At 48.8% G+C, this 16,034-nt stretch overlaps 5 protein-coding genes across 5 annotated transcripts; 2 read left to right on the top strand and 3 right to left on the bottom strand.

Moving 5' to 3' along the window:
* Positions 1-3,595: 3,595 nt before the first annotated feature.
* FMAN_10607 (uncharacterized protein) lies at positions 3,596-6,305 on the top strand (the record flags this gene model as incomplete). The annotated part of the gene is made up of 3 exons (XM_041823914.1): positions 3,596-3,707; positions 3,767-5,933; positions 5,984-6,305. The coding sequence occupies 3 exons, from the start codon at positions 3,596-3,598 to the stop codon at positions 6,303-6,305; spliced, it is 2,601 nt and encodes an 866-aa protein (XP_041689447.1).
* Positions 6,306-7,702: 1,397 nt separating this feature from the next.
* FMAN_10608 (putative ribosomal protein L26) lies at positions 7,703-8,218 on the bottom strand (the record flags this gene model as incomplete). Its single annotated transcript, XM_041823913.1, has 3 exons — positions 7,703-7,981; positions 8,033-8,145; positions 8,200-8,218. The coding sequence occupies 3 exons, from the start codon at positions 8,216-8,218 to the stop codon at positions 7,703-7,705; spliced, it is 411 nt and encodes a 136-aa protein (XP_041689446.1).
* A 517-nt stretch (positions 8,219-8,735) lies between these two features.
* FMAN_10609 (putative cytochrome-c oxidase assembly protein (COX11)) lies at positions 8,736-9,841 on the bottom strand (the record flags this gene model as incomplete). Its single annotated transcript, XM_041823912.1, has 4 exons — positions 8,736-8,785; positions 8,838-9,291; positions 9,342-9,411; positions 9,459-9,841. The coding sequence occupies 4 exons, from the start codon at positions 9,839-9,841 to the stop codon at positions 8,736-8,738; spliced, it is 957 nt and encodes a 318-aa protein (XP_041689445.1).
* Positions 9,842-11,075: 1,234 nt separating this feature from the next.
* FMAN_10610 (uncharacterized protein) lies at positions 11,076-12,802 on the top strand (the record flags this gene model as incomplete). The annotated part of the gene is made up of 3 exons (XM_041823910.1): positions 11,076-11,573; positions 11,625-11,923; positions 11,977-12,802. 3 exons carry the CDS (start codon positions 11,076-11,078, stop codon positions 12,800-12,802), a joined length of 1,623 nt encoding a protein of 540 aa, XP_041689444.1.
* A 558-nt stretch (positions 12,803-13,360) lies between these two features.
* Positions 13,361-15,056, bottom strand: FMAN_10611 (uncharacterized protein; the record flags this gene model as incomplete). The annotated part of the gene is made up of 3 exons (XM_041823909.1): positions 13,361-14,282; positions 14,341-14,764; positions 14,831-15,056. The coding sequence occupies 3 exons, from the start codon at positions 15,054-15,056 to the stop codon at positions 13,361-13,363; spliced, it is 1,572 nt and encodes a 523-aa protein (XP_041689443.1).
* Positions 15,057-16,034: the final 978 nt, after the last annotated feature.

Below are 16,034 nucleotides of genomic sequence, written 5' to 3'. Positions count from 1 at the left end.
GGTCTAAGTGGAGCTATAGGCAGTAGGTTAGTAGCTTCTGAAAGATGAACTTGGATCAATCGAATACAAAGGTACAAACGAGAACGAGAGCACAAGGAAATACAAGCATTCTTATTTAGTTTCTGAATAACCTGCTCACAGCTAATACGCCCGCATACGTACAGTAGCTCATGCTGGCGAATTGTTTAGCTTGGAGCCTCCGCAGCACCGAATGCCTAGCCCCTGTTTGACCCGCCCCGCAAAGACATAGCTGCTCAAGTACTAGCTACTACCTTAGGTAAGCTAGCTAAGGTACCCATACCTACGTCAAGTCGGTTGGCCTCTGGATATTCTACGCATGTGTCTTGGTAGTGGCGGGGTAAAGTGATGGGGCCGAGGAGGACCAAGATCCGGAGTAACGGCAGTGTCTTGTTTCATTCTTTGGCCTACAGAGCTACAGCTGTAACTGAGGTATAATGCGGCAAGTTATTATCCGCAGGTGCTGTCAAGACGGCATGAGATGGTCTGTATCATGAGACCTTGGCCAGGGGTGACCTATCAGCAATGGATGTGTCACAGAATGCAGTGACGTGACACGGAGAGGAATGAATCCAGACCCAGTGGATTGGCTGTTCCTGGACCGTGGGGTTGAAGCTACTCTACGACGGTGGAATTGGTGTGGAGGGGTACATTGGCTGACAATCACAAGATGGAGGGGTAACACAGCAGCTCATGATAGCTAATAGGATAAAATATGCTTATCATGAGGGATGTGTAGTAGGTAATTGAGCCTATATCGATGGGTGTCGATACCTTAGTCTTGGACACCCTATTGAGAGACAAACAACAAAGGAATAGTTCCTGTGGACTCTCTCTATGCTCGGCATGACAGCTGACATCCATTGCATGGGGGTCTCATGAGCCGTGGTCATGGCTAAGGCGGGCCGAAGTGGTGGGCCGGCATCTCCATCCCTTAAGCCGAGGTACACCTCATCTCATCTTCCCATGAGGCGTGAACGATAGTCTCTGTTATGGAGGCAAGTAAGCAATAAAACCGCAAACGTTCGTGGTGCATGTTCGACCGGGAAAAGAACGCAATCCAGGCTTCATATCTTGCGTACCTTGAAGTGCTGCGTCGGCCGAGTCCCTTATTGAAGGAACTTGGGCAAACACCAAGGTCATAGGCATCAACGGTTCAACAAACGTAGACAGAACCTCATTCAAGAAATGGTGAAGCTGGGTCATCATCTAGTGAATCCATGTTTGCAATCCCCGAGCATTGAACGTCTAGTCTCCAAGCGACATGGTCTCCACCAGCCCCAATGAGGCTCCAGGTCAGGGGGCAAGGATAATTGTATTTTCACGACTCATGTTATTCTCAGTGCATTATTATTTCAGAACAAAACACGATATCAACAGGTCAAACTCTGTGCTTTCTCTATTTTCGTATCGACGTTTCTATTGTTTCTTCAAATTACATTATTACGACAAACGCTTCCAAGTTACCCCTCACTTCAACACACACTCATCTCCGCCTTGCAAAATATCACATAGTGCCACTTCAAAACGAATTTATCACACACGATTCGAGAAAACTAGAAGTCTGGGCGGAAATTGTTGAGTGTCTTTCCACCAACTCGTTGGAGAGGGTTCTCTCTTCGGTGTGTGGACTCTTCTGCAACTGCCCTACAACCTACAGTACCCACCACCTCGGGTCCCATGTAAGAGAGGATGAAGGAGAGCAACACCAATATTCCAACATTTTGTCGACGTGGTTCGAAGAAGCCTGTCTTAAAGAAGGTTCTCCGCGATAATTGAAATGTACACATCCTTTAACACTACTTTTGTCTCAACTTTATTTGTCAGGATGGGCGAGAGGCACTCCCTGATAACAACAAGAGTTCCGCAGGACGAAGCTATTCACAGCTCTCAGGAAACGCATGCTTAGACTACTGTGAGTCTAAAACTGTCATGGTCCTGGTTGCAGAAGCCCATCGTGCAGACAGAGGTCTCCACTTTGCACTACACCTGAGTCCAGGCGTATCAGAGGGCATGCACTACTAGCCAAGTTTCAACAGATATGCCTAAATCATGACTTCCATCTCTTGTCCATGTCACTGGTTCGCATTTACAACAATAGCGTGTCTTCACACGCGGAGATCACTTCAGTGTTTGCAGGCTAGGGAGCGGGTGAAGGACTTCTCTTACAAACTCTAGTCCCCCCTGACCTATTCATGTATTGCATTGTATCGAGAGGAACATATTGCTACAATTAAAGCAACCAGTCCTGTATCCATCATCTCAACCAGCTTAATGTGACATCGAGTCACTGATTGTAGTATCTGCAGTGTGTGGATGCCCCCCCTGCAGTCCCTCCTGTAATCACCTCGAGTTCTTCACAGTATGCACCATTTCTTCCCCAGGGATATCATCTCCTGGTACTAAGCAAAGCATTCTCAGAGATCATTGAGGAGATTTTAATTTGGTGCTGTGCGTTGCAATTCACTGGGTCTCTTCTCATCTCCACCTCTGCCCGTGGGCATTTCCTTCCTCCCCACTCTCCCCTTCCATCTCTCAGCACATCTCATCTTCAACAACAACATCACCTCCCTCGATGTGAGTATTTCCTTGGTGTATTTCCTTTTCCTAATAGCTTCATGCCCTTGTTGTCTTCCTTCTCTTCCATCTCTGACTCTCCATCATCCCCATTTGTGGAATAGCTACCGCGCTCTTGCCTTCGCATTCACTCGAACGTCAGGCGTGCCCGTCGGCTTCTTTCCTTCTATTCTCTTCCCTCCGCACCCTTCTTCCCTGTGCATACTCTAACCTTCATTGCGAATAGATAACACTCACTGATATAACACCGCGAAGTAGATCGCGGCTTCCGTACACTCAACTGCCACGACGCTCATCTCCTCGGAGAGTGGAAGGAGCACCTTCCAAAAGCCAGTGACCTTGCTTCTCCTACCTCTCTCATCACCTCAACCTGCCTAGTAGGCACCAAGACTTAAATCCCGATCTTTGAAAGATTCACTCCCAACAACCTGTCACTTTCATCATCCTCGTTCACTCCATCGAGTATCCAACTCTTGGCTTCGCTCACTACCACACGCTGTTGCTCTCATTGTCAGTCTTTGTCAGAAAACGTTCACTACCTGGCATTCACATCAAGACATTGTCATTCAAGTTGGACGCCTAGTAACAAAGGGCTCTGTTCTGTTTGTATCATCTACTGTTTGCTTTTTAGCTGTCAGTACATATCAAGTAAGTCAGAGCTTCCTCCTTTTTCTTCCCCTGTGCAGACCTTTTCGCTGCCGGTCGGTGTGCACTGGCGGGAGAGCATTGCTTTGTGGGCTGCTCCAGTATCCAGCACACTGGAAAGCTCCCAGCTACTACTGCACTTGGTGGATCGCCCCTGGCTTGTCATTTTCATCGGTTCAACCTTTTCATCCAACGGCAATATCGTGGCTTGCTTGTTCCTCATTCTCGCATAAAGCTCTCTCCATTTTGATGCAGGGAGATTTGGCATTGGCTTCCCGCAGTTGTACATGGAACTTTGCTAACTGGATTCTTCCATCGCAGCTGGTTGCTATCTTTTTACTTGGACCCTTCCAAGATGAGACACATTGTCTACACTGCTCGTGAATTGTTGCGTCTACGCCACAAGCCTCCCCAAAAGGACATCTCCAACAAACTCGTCTCCAAGGTCTTGGAAGACAGAGAATTAGGTACGTTTTCACTCTCTTTTTACACACACAACATGAGCTTCGAATCTAACATTAAACAGAAGACATCATCCGCACCCCTTTCTTGAACAGTCCATCACTGTCCCTTATCATCGAAGAGGGCAACTCCAGTGACGCTGACGAGATGCATCGACGTCCTGCGCAGCAGCTTGACGGTACCGACTCGGATCGCAAGTACCGAGGCCGGAGTGATTCTGAGCTTGATCGGGCACCGACTGTTGCTCCAGCAGATCTTGCAACCCAGAAATCGGAAGGCTTTCAGAAGTTTTACAACTCTGTTGTTTCCCCTACCCATGTTCGGGTCACTGCTGGTGGCCGAATCGTGCCTAACACTCGAGGGCCTCACTCTCCTACCACCAAATGGAGCCGCGAGCGAAGCTCGATCGATGGACAGAGCCAGGCTCGTAACATGAATGGCAATCAGCCTGAGGGCGTTGCTTATCCTATTCTTCCTCCTAGCTGGGGCCACTTTGCTCCCATGGTTCCTCCACATGCTCCAGGGACTTTACCAGGAATGGCACTTCGACCTGAAGGGATGCCTCTTATGCCTCCTCCTATGGGTTACAACTTGGCTCCCATTTCATACAGTCAGTTTCCTACCACTGGTCTTCCCATGCAGCTCCCGAGTCAAGCTGTTCCTTATGGCAAGCTTCCGGACGCGGGTATGGAACAGACACGAAATGTTCACCTCTCTCCTACCGATCAGTTCGACAACTCCCGATCATTTCTCTACAACGGACAGTGGTGGATCGCAAATGGAGGTACTCTATACCCTATCAGCATGCCGCCTCAGATGAGCTTTGCACCTCCTGTTGTCCCCAGTCCATCGGCTCCTCGCCCGACTGTTGATTTCAACGCAGCTCCTGCTAGATATGGACACCCATCGTCACGACAGCCTGAGCAATTACCTCTTCGCTTACAGAATGGGCCTTCGCGCTCCGCTAGTCCTCCCGTGTCGTCAATTCGTCCGAGCTCGATTACCCAGAAGCAGCTTGAGGTTCTTCGCAGTCAAAAACGCTACCATCAAGACCAACTTCGGTACAACAAGCACCAGATCGATGTTCGAGACATGGAAGAGCAGCTTGAGAACATTTGCCGCGAGATTGAGCATTTCGAGCGCATGCTGACGACTCAGCTCGAGTTCGAGTCCAGGAAGTATCCCCCAGAGGTCGTGTCTCCTAACGGACCGCCTTCCAACTCATCCAATGACTATGGCAATAGCAACAGTGAGTCCGACGGCCTAAACCCTGTCAATGCAGTGCATCTCTCGGGCTTCGGGAATAAATCGACGGTCGACAAGACTGGCGGCACCTTTCCACAAATTGCGAGTGTTCAAAGCCGGCTGCAAATCACGGCAGCCCCTTCGGCCAAGAACTTCAGCAACGCGTCGAAGAATAACGATGAAAAAGAGCGTAAGCCATCAAGCCTTCCGGTCCATGCTGCTTTGGCGCCTGTCTTCCAGCCGCGCTCAGATCTATCGACTTCCGCTATCGCACCCAATGAGGTGGAGGAAGTCGACGAGGGGGCACAGATCCGGCAATATGAACGCATGTACAAGAACGCTGAGGGCTGGCGAACGTTCTTCAGGAACAAGCTCCATGCTGACAAGAGTATGGGTCCTCCCTATCTCATTGGGAAGCTCAAGCCAGGAGTTCGGCCAGAAAACGCCAGAGACACTGATTATGTGTACGATCGCGAGCTGACACCAGAGGAGGAGCGTGCCCGCTTCACATATTGGGGACGAGCACCTTTTATCTTCGAGAATGGACTCCCTCTGTATGACGGCAAGAATTTCTATCCGCCTTGCGTTATCAAGGAGGACCCTGCTGGCGCTGATGAGTCTGTTCCGCAAAACGCCTCTGGGCCAGATGAGTCAAAGACGCCGCCTATGAAGCCCAATGAGGTCGATCCCTTCCATGCTGTCTCCGAAGCTACCAGGCCTTCTGCCCGTTACGCTTTTGATGATGCTACTCGCTCTGAGTCTTTACATCGTACCGATGACTCTCTCCACGCAAGCTCAACCTCCGAGGTGCCACGATCTGAATCCCACGCTGCTCATTCTGGAAGTCGATACCTGGAATTTCGCCGTGCGATCAATGAGCGTCCACGAATCCCGAGTGAGAAGTTACGTGCTAGAGCTTCAGACGACTCGGGTGACGAAGAGGGCAATCTTCTCTTCAAAGGGCGCCGGGTTGATCGAGATGCGAGGTATGTGAATACTATACTACTCAGTGTGACCGATGCTAACTTTGTTGCAGCAAGTATCCGAAAGACATCTGGTCCACGATGCGAAAGAACGGGAAAACGAGCGCGAACGTAGTTGCAGGACAAGTCTCCCCTATGACTGCCCAAGGTGTGCTGCCTCATTACGCTGGGCATGCCACTGCATCCTTAACTCCTGCAGTTACGACCAACTCTCGTGGCAATAGTGCCAAGCTGGGAGACGTGAACGCTTCCCCAACAGGAAACATCGCTGCCGGAAGACGTGAAGAGAACAGACCGCCCCTTGAACTTCTTGATCAACAACTGCGCGGCGTCAGCCTTCAGTCCAAGAGCCACCATGGGTTCTCTACTCGCTGAACAACCTTCCTCTCGCATTCTTCCTTGATAACCTTTCCAATTTCTTGGGCGCGGGACTATCGACGATGCCGCAGCTTCCTTGCTTTTGATAAGTATCAGCCATTGCTCTTATGATTACAATTTGTATTGCTTACTACACAGCTTCGTTCACATGCTACTTATGGTCAAAGTGTGGCCTAAGTCCACCACAGCCGGTGGCCTTTGCATTTGGTTGAATCGATCAACGCTTAATCAGATAAAGCGCCTATCACACAGACGCGCAGGCAACATCAATGTTAGAATCATGTTAGGATTTCGAGGGTCATGGACAGGCGTCAAAAAGTTTGCCTTTATGTGCTGAATAAGTGCTAGATGGATCATTCTCATCGGGGGCATGGATTATGTTCATAGGACTCTTATGTTAGATACGTTTGCTCACAAATATTTGCTAGCTACCAGACTCCTCTTTGCACTGTGTGAAAGAAACCCCTTAGGGAGATTGATATGTATGCGGCCTTGACCGGTTTGACTTACACAAGAATTCGCTGATTATCCACCGATTTGATGGTCGTTTCTTATCTCTCAACCTCCCTGGTACAACACCTCCCGGTGAGGATTCCACGACTGGAAGCGAGATACGACTTTTGGGGACAAGTGAAGGGTGAAATATGATGGATGAGGAAAGAATAATGTTTGATTGCATAATACTAAAAAAATACCTCAATGCTAAATAAAAGCATGTACCTCACCTTCAAATTTCCAGCCTCATTGGCATCTCGGTGAAAATCTTCTAGGGAGAACAGGACCCCATGATAGTAGTTGGGTCCTGTCGGGTTTACTCTTCGCTAGACGTATACCTCGAAAACCATGGATCTTAGTGGTTGACGCGGAGATATCCTAGCGGTGGATGAAGTGAAATCTACGACTTACCGCGCAGAGGCACCCAAGTGCGGCTCATGTCTACGACAGACAGGCATTGAATTGAATGCGTCTGATGGTGTTTGTGTTAGCATCCTACGAGAGGACAGATGGGTCAGCCACCTGTCCGACATAACATCACGAGGGGACTCGCGAATGTGCATGTGGGGAGAGCAGGTCAAGACTTCGGGATAAACCTCCCATGGAGCATTTCACCAGTTGAGTGAAATGGCCATTGAGAACCCTAAAAATTCTCAATTCATCTACCCTGCTGTAGACCAGGTACCGTGCGGTTAGAAAGAAGGCACGTAGGTATCGTAAAAACGCCGGAGTAGAATACCCATTTCCTCATCAACTTTTGCCCTTTGAGCTGCTCACATCCGTGTCGTGATTATGTGAGTGGTGAAAAATGAAAAGATTCGTCCTCGCCAGGGAGGAGAGGTTTGATCATGTCGTCTTGAAAGGTTTGGTTTTTGTTATTGCTCGACAAAGTTCATCGCTTAAGCGGTGACCTTGTTGTTGGCAGCGAGCTCACGGCCAACCTTGGAGCGGGCCAGGATGTCCTCACGGTCCTTGTCAAGCTTGAGCTTGGTGATGACAACGTTGGAGGGGTGGATGCCCAGAGGAACGGACTGGCCGTTGGCCTTGTCGCGGGTGATACGCTCAATGTGGACAACGTACTTGAGACGGTACACGGAGGTGATCTTGCCCTCACGGCCCTTGTTGGAGCCACGGACAATGGTGACCTCGTCGTCCTTTCGGATGGGGATAGAGCGGACCTGGGTAATGTTAGGGCGTGAAATTTTTGGTAGGTTGTCATTGAGACTCACGTTGTACTTCTCACGGAGCTCCTTGGAGAGGGGAGCGCTCATGATGACACGGCGCTGGTCAGAAGGAGCCTTGAAGTGAGCGGCACGGCTCTTGCGTCGAGAAGACGAAACGTCTAATTGAGGTCAGAATAACATGAAATGCGACTTGTGCATAGAGAGAAACTCACTGGTGCTGACTTTGACCATTTTGTCGGTGGTTGGCGAGGACGACGCTGGTGAGTTAGTTGAGCGTTGGGCGATGAAGAACGGATTGATAGAACGAAAGAAAATTTCAAAGAAATGTGTGCGGAATTTTGATGACTTTGTGGGGGCCACGTGATCGAATTAACGAGACAGGGGGATCTGCTCCATTTAAGCTCGAGAAAATGGGATGGGAGAATTGGCTGAGTCAGCGGCTGCGGGCCGCATTTACTGCATTGGGGCATTAGAACGCCGTTTTCTTTGCAGGTATCGGCGTCAAGTTGATGGATGAGATGAGAAGAATTTGCATGATGTCGGAGGCTAATGGCACATGGGGAAGAATTCGATTTTTTGGGGGAGAAGGTTTGACGGGAAAGGAGAGTTTGATCCATTGAAATGAATCCGTGTGACAGAGTCATAGTCTTCAAGGCCATAGACATGTGTAATCCGAGATAGCTGCATGGTATGCATATGTTTTACAAGAGGAGCGTATTGTACATCCAATCCAACACATCTGTCCCATCTATGCAGACATAGGTCTCTGGAATCGTCCATTGTTATCGTATCTTGCTTCTACAAGGGCTGTTAGCATTTCTGTCTTCCTTACGAAACCTGAATAACGTACTGAAGAAGGTGTAACTCAATGTCACAGTCTCTACGCCCTTCATGTTCATATCATTGAGCAGATCAGGATCCAAGTAGAAGAAGACGGGCATGTCCACGGTCTCGCCCGCATTGAGACGCTGCTCCTCGAAGCAGAAACACTGGATCTTACTGAAGTACGGCGCACACTGAGCAGGCGTCACGCTGTAGGTTGCAACTCCGATGATATCCTGGTCACTTTTGTTGGTGGCCTTGTAGAAAGCCAGAGCGGTCTCACCGGGGAGAACTCGCACTTCTCGCTGTTGAGGGACGAACTTCCAGGGCAGGACATCGGAGACAGAGGCACTGAAAGTGACTTTGATTCGCTTGGCGTCTTTGACGGGCACGAGTCGGCTCGCGAGATCACCTTCATCACCTGATCCTGGACCACCGTGGGCACGTATAGGCTGACCACCCCAGCCGGTAGTCTGGCAGATCTTCAAGTGCGTTAGAACAGCATCGCGATATTGAGAAGAGAGGCTCTCACCATCTTGTATAAGGGCACAGAGCCATAAGTGAGAGTCACAAATCCGAGAATTGTACTCAAGACATAGTACCTGATAATCGTAAGCCGTGACCTCTCCAATCCCTTGTTCAATCGTACGCTACGGTCCTGTTCTTCTTGCTATAATGCGCACGAATCTCGTCCATCGTCGGTGTATAGGGCTGTCCGGTGCGGGCGTTGTTCGATGCATTGCGGGCAAAGTTGAAGGCATTTCGCTGGAGCTTCGGCCGGGCATTCTGGCAGAAGAAACATGACCATTGTGAAGAAGCCGCTCGGGCTGAGCTTCGCGCGAGTCGAGGGGCTACGTTCATGGTCAATTGGGGGGCCAATTGGTGGTTTTGTTGGTGATGAGGCGTAGATAATGAGTCGGCTGATGCTTGGGGGATTTCTTGCTGACGTCGGGGATCGGGATGTGTAATGCCGACGGTGGGAAGTGAGCTACCCTGGGGGAAAACGCCGATTTGATCATGAAGTTTTGGCATGTTTGGCAATTGCATAATTTCGTATATCGCATTTGGTATTTACTGAATTGTCACTTATTTCTATTTATTGGTCTTGAATGAACGGCTTGAATTATACCATAGATGAATGATCGGGTTGGTAGCATATGCAGACAGACTTGTTCAAGCAGGTGACGATGCGAATAGCTGTTTTCAAATCTCAGAAGAGAATACATGTTTCTTCACTTGTCGTATTATTCTTTGACTGCCTGTCCTCTGCTAACTCTGTCCTTTAATAGAACATCGATTCTTCACAGTGTCAACTATGCCGTGTAGCCGTTAACTGCCGCGGGACTTTGAGTTCAGCTTACTCAACTGAATGGTTGACTTAATAGTACCTACCATAAAAGGACAATTCATCCGCTTCCGGTCCCTGAAACTATCAGTACTGCTGTATGTCACCCCGAAGCACGTGCCAATTCAGGTAGTGAGTGGTAGGTAAGGTAGTTAGAGATCTTCCATGATCATCTTTTAGCAGCAAGTTCGGCAGTGTCTGTGGGCCATGCCCTGAATCCCTGCTTCAATGGCTGCCATCATTAGCTCGTTCGTATTTGAGGGTTCTAGACACCAGCATCGTTTAGCCCTGTCGGCACCACCGAACTTATTTATGTATGCATGTCCAGTGCTACAGCTGCTAGCTAGCAGGAGGCCTCGATTATGCTTCAGCAGTTGGAAAGCTTCTTTTTCGGATACAGTAGCGATGGCATCATGTCTCACCTATCTTTTGTGGCTTTGACAGTTTTAAGGGAGTACGCATTGAGTGGTTTTATTGGCTGCACTTACGCGGTGGCACATCATAACCACTTACACATCAAACGGATGGATACTGGATATCGAACTGGCCTACCAGATGAATCAAGTGGACGGATCGATCTGAGTAGTACTCCGTAAAAGCTTAGCATTGACCAAGACCCACGGCAGTGACTCTTCAGGCGAGAGAGACTCGACGGAAAGGTACGGTACGGTACGGTACAGACGGTACTTTAGTAGCTGCTTGTTTCAACTTGACTCCTAATGGAATGGAATGGGATCTTACATGGACCACGGATTGGCCTTGGACCCGCCGCCACGAAAAGCTGTAGGCAAGGCAAGGCAAGGCAAGATGCGAAAAACCTTAAATATAGGCCAATCCCAAACCATTTGCAACACCAAAGAAGTCGATCTCAATGTTTCTCCCCATTGACTACCTCTATCCTATCCTCTCGGGTGATTGACCATGGAGCCAACTGCAGAGGATAGACACAACAATTCACACTCGGCTCACGAGCTCGAGAGGTTTCATACAACCAAGGAAGAGTTCCAGACTCAGCCACATCATGACTACCAACGAGATGAATCAAATCCCCTCTGCAGGTCAGACTCAACACCAACGCCAGGCTCACCACAACAATCCGATAAAATATTACACCATCGACGACCTAGCAGGGCAGTTGCACTAGAGAAGCTTCGAAATCGTCCCAAAAAGCTGCGGAAGGCTCTGATTGCCAACATCTTGAGATGGTTCGCTTCGGTGCTGTTTGTCGTCGCCATTTACGTGATATTATGGTACTACTCGAAGCTAAATATCATGTCAACAACGACAAAACGAGAATTCAACGCTCTCATTATCGGACTCTCCCTTGGTCTTGGAATGAGCATCACGATATCTCTAGAGGCAATGGCTGTGGAGATTAGATATTGGATTATCAGTCTCCGAGATTGGCCTGATCGGGAGGTAGGTCAAGCTCAGAAATATCGATTGTAAATGGTCACTAATACCCGGTAGACCGAGTTGATATTAAAAGCAAAAGACTTGACCAAGATCATCCAACTAACTTGGGTATCCAAATCACGTTCACTGCGGTCATATGCTGTGGCTTTCATAATACTCAACATTATATCCCAGATTGCTCTAGCGATGCTCGGTCTCGTCTACTCAACAAACACAGCGGACTCGGCTGCAATTCTACACCCTGGCAATGTCACAATACCAGACATGTCCAACATTGTCACAAACAGAGTTCTCGCAAACAAGTCGCAAAACAACTCACAAGCGCTCGGTGCCTTACGATACACTGCAAACAGGTAAACAAAGGTCACCCAGGTTGTCCTTGAATCAACACTGACCAATTGTCTAGTTATGGCACTATCGCCCTTGGAGCGGTCTGGGGAGGCATGGACGATATTCCTAAACCTGGAACACTCTGGGACAACAACGATCCTTTGGCATTCTGCGGCGGAAAATCCTGCACATACGTCTTCCAGGAATCCACTGCACGACCAAAGAACTACGATCTCGTGGTGAGCACCAACCGTAGCGTTGAAGCCACAGGATATTGCCGCAGCTGGAAGGTCGCAAAGGGAGGCAACGGAAACGAAATCACCATCACAATCGACGACGACAAGAAAACACAGGTCAACATCACAGCCATAAACGGTGCCAACCAAACTACATTCATGTTCAACGCCGCGGCACCCCAAGGCCAAACATGGAGCGAAGTCACAGCCTTTGAAGCCTCAAGTTCCCAAGCATGGTTCTACCGCTGCAACGTCAGTATCGGACCTGTCGTCAACGCCATGCGCAAGGAGCACTACATCGGAACCAATATCACATCTCTTGCCACTTCAGCCATAGCACTCCAAGGATACGGAGCTTCTTCACTAGGTCCCACGGATAGCGATCGACAGTTCCAGAGCTATCCCGCCGAGTCGTCATATGGGCAGCCCATGAATGGGAGCACAGATGACATGGGACAGGTGATGTCGACTTTTGCGATTGGTGTAATAGCCGTTACGGCCCAGTCTGCTGCTGGCATCATAGTTCCGGGGATGCAGCCTCAGAATGGCGTTGTGCTGCAGATTACAAAGTGGATGTATGTCCATCTCATCTTGGGTTTGAGTCTGGGTGTGCAGTTGTTGTTGGGTGTTGGTATTGCTATACTGTCAAACTTACCTTCGAGGTAGTGGTTACAATGTTTAAAAGCGTAATGATGTTTGCTTCAGATTCTGGGTATATAGGCAAGCGAATAATGATGATATTTGGACTAATCCTTAAATCCCATTGATCATGTTCTCCGCGTGTATTGGCTATCACAACTAGCAACTTTCTAGTGGCCTATCTGCGTTGAGTAGATATCTGATTGTAACGACACGTCACCTCCATACAACATAAGGGTCCACGATAAGGTTGATCGAAAGTCGAGTCACCACGTAGTCATATTGCGTGGAAGGCATGTGCATGTCATGGTTTGAAGGCCTCACCTTTGATGCCTGAAGTGGAGTAGAAACATTCTTCCTTCAACAAATATCATGTTGCTCTAACTTGCAAGCATAATATCCCGTGATGTTTGCCAGACCAAGATTGAGAAAGAAGAAATGATATCGAATTCAATAATTGTGCCGTTTAAAACCGGCCTATGCAATCTCATCGCTTATGCTATAAGTTAAGTTCAAGTGCACGCCTGCAAATCAGAAAACTACCAATCTTAAAGAACTCCTACCAAATAGACACACAATTCACTTTTATCGATGCTTTCCGTTTGCAAACCTCACCCTGTTACCATTCACAAGCCGTTGGCGTGGAGAAGGACTGCTACCGACCAGTCGTTCAAGGATCTGAACCACAAAAACCTGAACTACCAAGATGATCAAGCGCAGCAGATGGTCGATGAGGCTTAGACTTGGTACCTTGCCTCGGCTGTATGTTGAATCGGTAAACTCGAATGGGAGCTTTGCACCCAAGTGTTCTTGGGCCACTTCAAGCCCGCTGCTGAAACCATCCTCGTGGAGACCGTACTTGGTCCACGCGCCGGCATAACTAATACCGCGAGTGTTTTGGATGTGTTTTAGAAGTTTCTGTGCTCGAACGGCGGATGAGTTGTATAGAGGCTGCGAGTAGTAATAACGTCCTTGCGTTTTTGCAGGCTTTGGCCTTTGAAGCGGGTTCAAAGTAACGAAGACGTCGCCGAATGTATTTCGAGGAATGTGCTGAAGGATGTTCATGTTGTAAGTGAGTGAAACCTGGTTGATGTTTCCCTTTCGTGAAGATGGTGATGACACTGCGAGATAATTCCAGCTGGCCCAGGCCTTCTTACGGCGAGGCATCATATCGAGATCGGAGTGAAGAACGACTTCATTCTGCGACGTCTTGAAGCAGGACATAATGGAGCGCTCTTGCTCACTAGCAGATGACTTGATAATATCGTATGCCTCATCGCCATGTGTGGCGAGAATGACGTGGTCGTACAGAGCTGATGAACCATTTTCCAGGTGCAGCCTGACTTGACCGTTGCTCTCAGTCGTGACATGCCTGACTGGTGTCTTGAGAAAAAGATGATTGGGAGGGAATCCCTTCATGACGGCATCGACATATGATTTCGAACCGCCCTCTATTGTCAACCATTGAGGGCGAGCTCTTATTGTGTTTAGTAAATGATGATTCCAACTGAGACATGATTAGTATGGGTTTGTACTGTACAGTGTCACTAGAAATCCGAACTCACAGGAAGCGCACGAACGTCGCTGCGGGGAACTCAAGTGAGCACCTGTCAGGACTCGTGCTCCATATTGATGCCGCCAAAGGAAGCAGATAATCGTCTCTGAAGGCATTGGAGTAGCCTTCGAGCTCCAGGTATTGCCCAATTGTGATGTCTGTGCAGGTACAGTTTGTCGCTTTATTCAAAACTTCAATGCTCGATACATCGTCTTCGTCATCGCTCAAGATATCCAAGGCGAATTGGTTGAAGCGGAAGATGTCGAAAAGCATTCGCCACATTCGCGGTGAGAGTAAATTTCTTCGTTGACAAAATAATGAGGCTGGACTAGAACCTGACCATTCGAAAGCGCCACGATCTCGGGATAGACTGAATGTCAGGTCTGTGGGCGTTGTCTTGACGTTGATCTTATCCAAGAACTTGGTAAAGTTGGCTAAGTGAGAGAAGCTTGGTGAGCTTTAAGCGCATAACCAACCGTTGAAAGGGGACAAGGACTCACGGTAGGTGGTGGCGTTTAAAACATGGAAACCTGTATCGACTTTTGTCGAAAACTTTCCCTTTTTGAAATCGACAGTGTTTGTATGACCGCCAAACCTGTCGGAGGCTTCGTAGACGTAGACATCATGATACGTCTTGTTCAAGGCCCATAGAGCACCTATTCCAGCAGAGCCGCTGCCGACAATGGCGACCTTTTTCCTGCGGAAGCGATCAGTCGAGGAGCTCATTGTATCGACTGTCGGTGCAGGTGCAGGCAGGCGGACAATAGAGAGGGAAAGGTTTGCCCTATTCAAAAGGGTGTACAAGACATATCTATCTCGAATGGAGAGCAGAAACAAGCAGAGACAGCAAAAGAGAAAAGCATGTGACAGAGCCAAGCCCAATACTCCAGTTCAGGCAATGATCAATTCATGATTGGACAAATAGCGGTATCGGTATTGGTAGGTATTGGTCTCGCAGCCACAGACACAGACGGTGTGAGTTGTCGAAGCTGATTTGATGACGAGGCAATGGAATAGATTTTGGGGGGGTTGGACAACGGAAGCAATAGTGGAGGTCAGTCACCATGACGAGACAAGGACTTACATGTGCTGTGGCTCCAGCATGCTTTAGCGAGCAGCGGATACAGTATCCGAGATGTACTAATAGATAAGAAGAGACGGGACGGACAGACAGACAGACAGATTAGAGTTAGTAGCAGTGCCTTGCTTCTGTTTTCAAAGAGAGACAGTGGCTTTTGGGGATCTACAATATGAGAGTTTGGTTTGCGGACGGAGGGTGGGAAGTCAGCGGGAGATGAATGGTCGAGCTTCTATTTTTGCTGGGGGTTCCGAGAAATGACATCGATGATTATCCCGTCCCAACATTGAGCTTATGACCCACTAACTAACACGGACGGAGCTCGAAACCGAAGTTGACTCGCGACTCGACTCGACTCGGTACAGACCTTGTAGAAGGACCTTGCAAGCTTGGCTGCTGAACTGTCAGCTGGAGCTAGGACAGCTGGCAATGGATCCCAATACCTAGGTAGGTACGGAGTAATCAATGGCATTAGGTATCCGATAGCTCAGGTGGGTGGTTCATGCTATGCTCCTGTGGCTGCACTGTAACCTCGCGGGATATGCAGCATGCCACATCTTGATCAATATCCTGGATGTGGCTTGGCTGAAATGCCGTTTCAGGATTTTTCTCCCCATCAGCAGCCT

Source organism: Fusarium mangiferae (assembly GCF_900044065.1).
Source record: "Fusarium mangiferae strain MRC7560 genome assembly, contig: FMAN_scaffold016, whole genome shotgun sequence".
Lineage (NCBI taxonomy): Eukaryota > Fungi > Ascomycota > Sordariomycetes > Hypocreales > Nectriaceae > Fusarium > Fusarium mangiferae.
The sequence above is the reverse complement of the archived record's forward strand: the minus strand, read 5'-3'. Positions and strand labels throughout refer to the sequence as shown.